The 8,897-nt window shown below is 41.7% G+C and overlaps 1 protein-coding gene and 1 long non-coding RNA gene across 2 annotated transcripts; both read left to right on the top strand.

Annotated features, from left to right (window-relative positions):
• Window positions 1-6: 6 nt before the first annotated feature.
• LOC109862215 lies at window positions 7-2,005 on the top strand. Its single transcript, XR_002251094.1, has 3 exons — window positions 7-137; window positions 398-515; window positions 1,567-2,005. It is a non-coding gene; the product is annotated as an uncharacterized LOC109862215 (long non-coding RNA).
• Window positions 2,006-5,878: 3,873 nt separating this feature from the next.
• Window positions 5,879-6,370, top strand: LOC109862216. Its single transcript, XM_020442206.1, has one exon. It carries the CDS (start codon window positions 5,879-5,881, stop codon window positions 6,368-6,370), a length of 492 nt encoding a protein of 163 aa, XP_020297795.1.
• The last annotated feature ends 2,527 nt before the right edge of the window (window positions 6,371-8,897 follow it).

Below are 8,897 nucleotides of genomic sequence, written 5' to 3'. Positions count from 1 at the left end.
TTTGCAAAAAATAATTTGCAAAATATTGAACGCCGAGTGTTTAATTATCGACTGTCACGGGCACGTCGAGTGTCAGAAAATGCTTTTGGGATTCTTGTTACAAGATGGCGAATTTTACAAACACCTATCGCTTTAAAGTCAAGTACCGCAGAGACAATTGTGCAAGCGATAACATGTTTACATAATTATATTATAAATACTAAATCATGTAATAATCAATATATACAAAAAAATATTATAGATCATGAAAATTCTGCTGGTGAATTAATAGCAGGAAACTGACGAACTTCAATGCCAGAAAATGGTTTTATTAATCGTTTAGGAAGAATTGGTGCCAATGTTGGTGCAGCTACTGCTGTAAGACAACGTGATACATTAGCTCGTTATTTTGCTTCAGAAGAAGGAAGCATTTCATGGTAATGGCAACATATATAATTTGAACAAAGGCTTTTTGTTTACTCAACAACATTGAGCACCAAATTCTTTATAAATATATAACAAAAAAAAATATCGTAGTAAGTAATTAAACTTTTCAAAACATTTTTATATTATAAACTGTGTGTTATACAACTCATAAATACATTTAATGTAATAACACTTAGATTTAAGACGTAAACTAAAAACTTTTTTGCAAAAAATTCTTTATGTCAAGATATAATATAATATAGATATAATTTTTGAGATAGATTTAACATGTATGACAGACTTATTTTTTATTGTACTATATTTTGTACTTTTTTGTAATATAATAAAGAAAACTCTTTGGTGTTAATATTAATTTAAAATTCTTAAGATTTATACAAGTCTCAACATCTCTCTCTTGTACACATAAAATATAAACTGTTAATAAAAAACCTTCTTTAATTAAACACAAATTTCACAGTTTTAATATTTGTGAGAGTCTTAGCATTTTTTACAAAAATATATAATCTTATAACAAAGAAAATTCTTCTTTAATTAACAATAAAGTCCAAATTATTAAGATATATGAAAAATTTCAATATCCCGTGTATATTTATATTCTAATTTTTTGTAACGTATTAGATTAAAAATATACTTTTCTAGAGTTAGTATAAAATAACTCGTGTCAGTTTCAGTTATTAGTGTCGTATTTTATCAAACAAAATTTTATAAAAAGATAGCTTTTACATAAACTTATAGAAACATTTTTTAATGTATAGCATATAGTAGATTTTTTTATCAAACAAAACAACAACAATAATAACTGAAACTGACATGAAATTATTTTAACTCTAAAAAAATATAGTTTGAAATTAATATGTTAAAAAAACAAGATATGGTTTTTTGAAAATAAACTTGAAAATATCAATAAATGATTTAAAAATAATTATATACGTAAATAACAAAAAATAATTTAAACGAGCATAGAAAACAAATATTAAAAATATCAAATAATTGTAGTAAAATATATAGGAACTTCTATGTAATCTTACTTTTTTTATATTTATATTTATAGTTTTTTTATTTTATATTATTCTTTTCTGTCTTCAAATTTTTGAATTATTTGAAGCATTTCAATAAGACATTGCGTTTTATGTTTTCCAGGAACATGTTTTAAAGCTTCTCCAACAGCAACCATATACCTATCTTTATCGTCTTTTTGGTCTGATACCAATGATGTTANTGAATTCATAGCAGTAGATATTACCGAACTTACTTCTGCTAATTCTCGATCAATTTGATCATCCTTCTTTTTCTTTCGTTTTGCAAAGTTATCTGGTTCCGGTGTAACTTTTCTCACCGGTTTAAATATCAATGAAGGACTTTTTACGTTTCTAGAATTGGTGTTTAGTACTGATAGTTGCGTATTGCTGCTACTGCTGCTGTAATTGGACATTGTACTAGTAGATCTAGTTGTCATGTCTTCTTCAATAGGATTTGTTTCTAATTCATCTTTTTCTGTTTGCAAAGATGACCCTTCACCTATACATTTTTTATTATATTAAAATGCATAAATATTAAAACAATATTTTGTCTTTTAAATGATATAAATCTTCTAAAGTAGCGTCTTCACTATAATTATAAAATACTGTAGACCTGTTTATCAATGTGTTAGATGATAAACAACTATTTGTAGCTTCGAATGATGCACTACTTGAATTACTAGTTGACTGGCTCGGCAGCGGAAATGAAGTCTTTGTTCTACAAAAAATGACAAAAAAGATACAAATACATAAAAAAAACAACAAATACATAAAAACTATTATAATAATTTACAATTTATCGTCTATGAGCTAAATGAGGAATCAAAAAAAGCATAGTTTTATATAGTTCCCACTCTTTTGTAGGTGTATATCCAGAACCTGAAGGTGGCAATTTTTGTTTTCTATGTTCTCTGTTAAACATATCTCTCAATGACGACCAACGTTTTTCTATGACATCAGCTACACAGATCATTATGTTATTAATTATTTTTAATTTATTTATATATGAATTTAAAATAAATATTACCTGTCATATCCACATCATATAAGGCTTTTAGATTTTCGGACAGATTTTGCTACACTCTTTTTTTTATTGCAACATTTTTATAATTTGCGTCGCTTTTATTATATACACAAGGATTTTCTTTGACAAATTCTATAATTAATTCATCAATAGTTACTGTGACATACGTTGATTCCATATTATTGAAAGTTTTTTTAATGAATTTTAACTTATTTTCAACTTTAATCGTGTCAAATATGTGGAAGTAAATAAGGTTAAGCAGTTTGGAATGATATATTACTAGAAAAGTCATTAGGTTAGGGTTAGGTAAATGTTTTGTCGTTAGTCGCGGGTCGCGAGTCGCCAAAAGATGAAAGTTGGTCATCTTCTGTTACGACGGCGACACTCGACTTACGACAGCTTTCGATAACACGCGCCAGCTCAATACGCATGCGCCCGACATCCGACAGCGACATACGACTTATTGTAGAACAGGCTTTACAATAAACACTACCCCCCGAATGGGTTCCCACCTTGTAGTAGCTCCGAGGCGGGAGCTGGGGGATCGCGGAGCGCTTAGTGTTCACGTGGTCTGAGCGCCTTGTAGTAACTACACGGAACGTTTATTTTGTTCCCAGCGTGTGCTGGTGGTGGTGTGGCCGAGCATTGATCGCCAGCTTTTGCTGGCGGATCTGTCTGGTCATATCGCCACAATGGAAGTGTAATCTGACGGGACAACTATGGACCACAGAAGGTGAGCATCCGGTGTCCTCGGAGGCTTTGGGCTTTCGCGCCGGAGCGGGTGGCGGGGCTTAAGGTCGCGGGCGATGGTCACCTGCTCAAGGGTGGGCCCGTCTGCGACCAACTAAAAGGAACCCCCCAAGTTAAAGTGTGAGCGACCGTGCCGAGAGCTGCGTGGCGCAAGGGGAGTTGCGTCGTAAACGGTGCCTCCTGGATACCGAGCGAAATCCAGGAGTACGAAGCCAAGCCCCACCCATTCGCGGCTCTGACTGGGTGAGACCGCGCGACTGCGATAGTCGTGGGAACACAAATAGAGATTGATAACGGAAATAAAATCACTCCCAAATCAGTCCCCAAGAGCGAAGCCTCCTCTGGAGGTAAACGCCCAGGGGAATCTTGCAGTGCGGAAGCGGGCTCAAAAGTCCCAAAATACCACATAAGATATAGCGCGGCCGCTAGGCGCCGTTATAATAAACAGATGCTAGCCGGGGAGAGTGGGGCCAATAAGGTCCCCTCTACCCCCGCAGCCTCCTGCTCAAAAGATGGAGCTGGGGGTGGGTGGGCTTCGGGTGGCGCGGCAAAGCGCGCCAGGCCAAAGCACGCTACTCCCAGTCCCTTAGAAAATCGCCAGGGCAAGAGACCCAAAAATGAAAGGTCATATGCACAGGCGACAAAAGGTCTTGTCAGGATGGCCCTCGTACTGGAGGGCTACCCTGACAAGAAAATGGGAGCCGGTGAGGTGGTTGAGATCAGAAAACTGATCAGTCCTGTCATCCTCGGCATGTCTAAGAATGACAAAGCCCCCACTTTTACTGGTTCCTGGGAGAGGGATGACGCACTCATGGTTGTGTGCGCCAACAAAGAGTCGGCGGAGTGGCTTAAAACCCATTCTTCCAATTTAAAAGTCAGAGGAACTCCTCTGTGTGTGCTGCCGGTTGGTGAGCTACCTAAACGTCATCGGGTGGTAGTGCATGTGGAGGAGCCTGAAGTAAGGGTTGAAGAGGCTTTAAAGCTCCTTACCAGCAAAACAGGGCTGGCAACCAGCGATTGGGTCGTCACCAGGGGGACGTATAACAGAGACGCTACGAGCGCCCACTTCTCTTATCTGGTTGGCGACTCGACGATGGAAGCCTTGAAGCACTGTGGCTTCAGGCCTTTCTTCGGTCTCGGCCGAGCCACCGTTAAGATGGCGGGACGAGAGCGCGGGGAGGCGACGGAGAAGAAAATAAAGTTAGAGGGTGTCGGGACTGCCTAAAAATGGCTTCTCTCGGCATCCAAATGACCCAGATTAACTTGCATCACAGCAAGAGCTATCCTAGTCAGGAGCATGGCTGTGATGCATACAAGTATTGCACTAATCCAATAATCATGGATTGTGAATGGTGCAGTAAAGAGACTGAGTGGGTGCGGCTGCTTATACAAAGCATACTCAGAAAATAGAGTAAGATCATGCATTTTAGTAAAAGGACTAAATGCTATCTTTCTGCCACAGCTCAGCAGCGAGGACCTCACAGTCATCAAAGTGAGAGTGAAGCTGGCCGAGGAAGAGGACATAGAAGTATTAATAGGGTCAGTTTATATGCCCTATGACTCCACGGATCCACCACCATATAAAGAGGTAAAAAACCTGGTGGCCTATGCGGAAGCCAGAGGACTCGAACTCCTGCTGGGTTGCGATGCAAACTCCCACCATGTAGAATGGGGAAGCACAAACACCAACCTGCGGGGGAAAAGTCTCCACGACTACCTAATAAGCACAGGATTAACTATTCTCAACAGAGGAAACGAGCCGACATTCCTGGACTCCAGAAGACAGGAAGTCATTGATATTACGGTATGTATAGAGAGGGTGGCGAGTTTGGTAAGGGACTGAAGGGTATCGAATTAGCTCTCTGGGTCGGACCACGGACATATACGCCTAACTCTCCAACAAATACCGCAAATCAGCTGGGTTTGCAACCCACAAAAAACCAACTGGGAGGGCTTTAGGGCTGACCTTAAGGCCCAGCTCGCTATAGCTCCAATCAGTTTCAGAACCAAAAACAACTTGGAAAACGCGGTGGACTTTTTAAAGAACGCCATTACAAACGCCTTTGAATTAAACTGCTCACCAAAACCCAGAAATCCGGTGAACAAGATCCACTGGTAGAATAAAGAGCTCGGTAAGCTCAGGTTAGAAACGAGAAAGAAATTCAGCAAAGCGAAAAGAACAGGATTTGCAGTACACTGGGAGGCCTTTAAAAGAATATCCAGAATATGCCAAGTGGACAAAACGTTTTCTATAAACTTGACTATCAGGGCAGACTGGAAAAACGGAAATCTTCAGATCCAGCCGGGCGTTCAGGCCTGGTTCACTGATAGATCTGAAGCAAACGGCCGCTTTGGAGCGGGCATATACTGTCCAGGATCAAATCACAGGGAGTCGTTCTCCCTGGGTAGGTTGGCCACGGTCTTTCAAGCGGAAGTCTTGGCCATTCTGGAATGTGCAAGACTCCTACTATCAAAAGAAACAAAAAAGAGAAGGATCAACATCTATACAGATAGTAAAGCAGCCATAGGAGCTCTTGCTAAGACCACTATTGAATCCTCAGTGGTCTGGGACTGTATGCAAGCTCTAAATAGTTTGAGTGACCAAAACAGCATCACGCTAGTCTGGGTACCTGGCCACTAAGGTATTCAAGGCAACGAGATGGCTGAAAGTCTGGCAAAACTGGGTACCTTAGAGGAACCAGCCTGTCAGAGAGTTGGAGTCCCTTTTGCAATAGGGAAAAACCACATCAAGGACTGGCTGAAACGGGAGCACAGGACCGCTTGGGAAAAACTGAAGAGCTGCCGCCAGGCCAAGGTCCTGATGACACAGCCATTGCCAGATAGGACAAAGGAACTACTGACTATGGGTAAGTACAAACAAGGATTATGTATCGGTCTTCTCACAGGGCATTGGGCCTTCAGGGCACATTTATTCAACTTAGGCCTAGTCGAGGAGAGTAGGTGTAGATTTTGCGGTGAGGAAAGGGAGGACAGCGTGCGACACATACTGTGTCGCTGCCCGTCTCTAGTACTCAAGAGGTTCAGATCTCTGGGCTCCATGTTCGTGGAGCCCGAAGACCTGAAAACACACAATATCGGCCACCTGTATAGCCTGGCAGCAAATGCCGGGCTAAAACAGCCTGGACGATAAACTACTAGCGGGAGTCGCAGAGGATCTTATAGATCTAGGTGACAAAAGGGACTCACAAGCCCTCCGCTTTTAGCTTATCTATCTATCTTACAATAGACACTAATAGTGACAAACCTTTCTATCTCTAACCAGTTTTCCAGAGTCACAGCAAAATGAAAACGCAGGTCCCGCATGAATTGGTTATTTGCTTCCTTCAAGCTTTGTATGATTTGCTCAAGTGGCACTATTTCTAATTTTGCAAACTTAGTGTGCACGTCGGTAACGTAAATATTCCCTCAATTATTCTCTCGGCATTGAGTTCTATCTCTGTCAGCAAACTGCCCAGCTCAAGAAAATAGTCTCTCAGTTTTTGCTGTTGAGCATAGTCATCAACTTTGTGAGTTATTCTTACCACTGCTTCTCGCAGCCTATTCTCATTTCTTTCTATAATATTTTCCACATTGTCTACGTGAGCAATCGTGGCATTAATTACTTGTAACTGAGTTTTTACAGTATGCTGCAATACGGCCTATTTCCTATTAATTGCAACTGCTCCGAGATTACTTTCTCGTCTTCTGCGTCCATAGTGCCAAACAATATTTTGGCCACGGAACCGACTGCGTTCATTAAACCTCTCCGACTGCGCGTCGGTGTTCCTACTAACATTTTTATTTTTCTTACTAACGTACTGACCTTGAATTCCCTGTGCCGTAACTCGCCAGAAAAACTGTCACAGAACTCCTTATTTTCACTAAGTATTTTTTCGTTGCCGCACAAGTCTTCGGCATTGTCCAACATTCTTTGCACCTGTTCTAGCGTATTATACATAGAAGTTACGTCTAGTCTTACTGTTACGTCCTGGCCCACGGTTACGGTCGGGCTATGGTGGAGTAACAGAGAGCTGTCGTTTCTCTGTCTATCTCCGCACAGTAGGTTGGCGATCCCGCTGCAACGGAGTCGAGCGAGTTTGCTTACGTTCGTCGACAGGTCAACGGCGTACGCCGATCTTACTTTGTCTTACGAACACTCACTCGTTGGTCTCTTTTCAAGTCTGGAGAATTAACTCCACGGACTAAGGACGAGACCGTGCGATCAATTGAGGATGTGGAATGATGAGAGGTCGTCTTAATTAAATGGAGAAATTATGCTACGTATAATATTAATTTATTCATTTTATGGTATTACAATTTTAGGTGTGTGTTCGTGTAGATGAATGTGACATCGTGAATTGTACATCAAAACGGAGGGTCATGGCTCGGAGGCTAGAGAGAGAGTATACATATGTGTGTATGAGTGACGCGATGTGTGTGTGAAGGGCTTCCGGCGGGGTTTTACAGGTGTAATTGTGTCGCTAGCATGTTTAAGACGCCGATTCGTGATAGAAATTATTCGAGGTCGATTTCTATAATTTCTTGGATTTTTGCGGAACTTGGAGGGAACATTGTATAGAAATGGTGGACGGGAACTAAGCGGATATCATCTATGTAGGGAAACTTGACTGGAACGAGCTTTCTAGACGGAGTGGTGGTTATTATCCGGAAGATTTCGGAAGGATCTGTAGTCAGAGGATCAAGGACAAAGGGGATTCTTTCCGGATTTGCTTTTTTATAGGTGGATGCTAATCGGAGGAAATGTTGAAATTTAGGATCGAGCGGAGAAGTGGTTAAGCGGGTTGAGTCGAAGGATTCATCATCTACGGGTTCGTCTCTGGACGTAGATGGTTCGGGGGAAGGAGAGCGAGGGGGAGGTAGAGGAGTCGGGGCGGATTGCAAATCCGCGAGATTTTCTGCGGGAGGATCGGGGGTTACAGGCGAATAGGAGGGAGTTTCACACCACGAATTGTCGTGTGTATGTGTGTCTGTGTGTGTGTGTTCTGAATGTGTCGGTGAGTGTGAGTGCGAATGTGTCGGTGAGTGCGAATAATTTATGTGTACATCGGTAGGGTTTCCTATTTTATTGTCGCTGCCGGAATCGTCTCTTAATGTCGGAGGGGAGGTGGCGTCAATGGGCCTGGTCGGCTCCGCTTCGTTTTGCGCGAGCTCTGCCGCTTGTCGCAATTTTTGACTTTGCCGATGCCGCCGGTGCCGGCGGTTGGAACGCGAACGGCGGGGTTCCACTTAAACGGGAGGTTTTCTTAGCAAGTTATCATTATTAGTGAAAATTGTAAACGAGGTTAACATTCGGAACTGATTTTTCATTCTGCTGACATCATGCTCGATCAAAGAAGAGTTGTCAAAAAAAAGGGAAAGGGGGAAAGAGCTAATTCTCTCTCTCTCTCTGCCGGTTGCTATTCACGACCAGAGTCGCGAACTGCCCTACCGGCGAGGGTGGTTAAGCGAGGAATTGAATTCTCGGCCGGTTGCTATTCACGACTTAGAGTCGCGAACTGCCCTCCCAGCGAGGGTGAGGAATTGACTTCTCGACCGGTTGCTATTCACGACTTAGAGTCGCGAACTGCCCTCCCGGCGAGGGTGAGGAATTAACTTCTCGACCGGTTGCTATTCACGACTTAGAGTCGCGAACTGCCCTCCCGGCGAGGGTGAGGAAT

This window comes from Pseudomyrmex gracilis, unplaced genomic scaffold, assembly GCF_002006095.1.
Source record: "Pseudomyrmex gracilis isolate BER0280 unplaced genomic scaffold, ASM200609v1 scaffold_1504, whole genome shotgun sequence".
Classification (NCBI taxonomy): domain Eukaryota; kingdom Metazoa; phylum Arthropoda; class Insecta; order Hymenoptera; family Formicidae; genus Pseudomyrmex; species Pseudomyrmex gracilis.
This window is presented reverse-complemented; position numbering and strand designations above follow the sequence as displayed.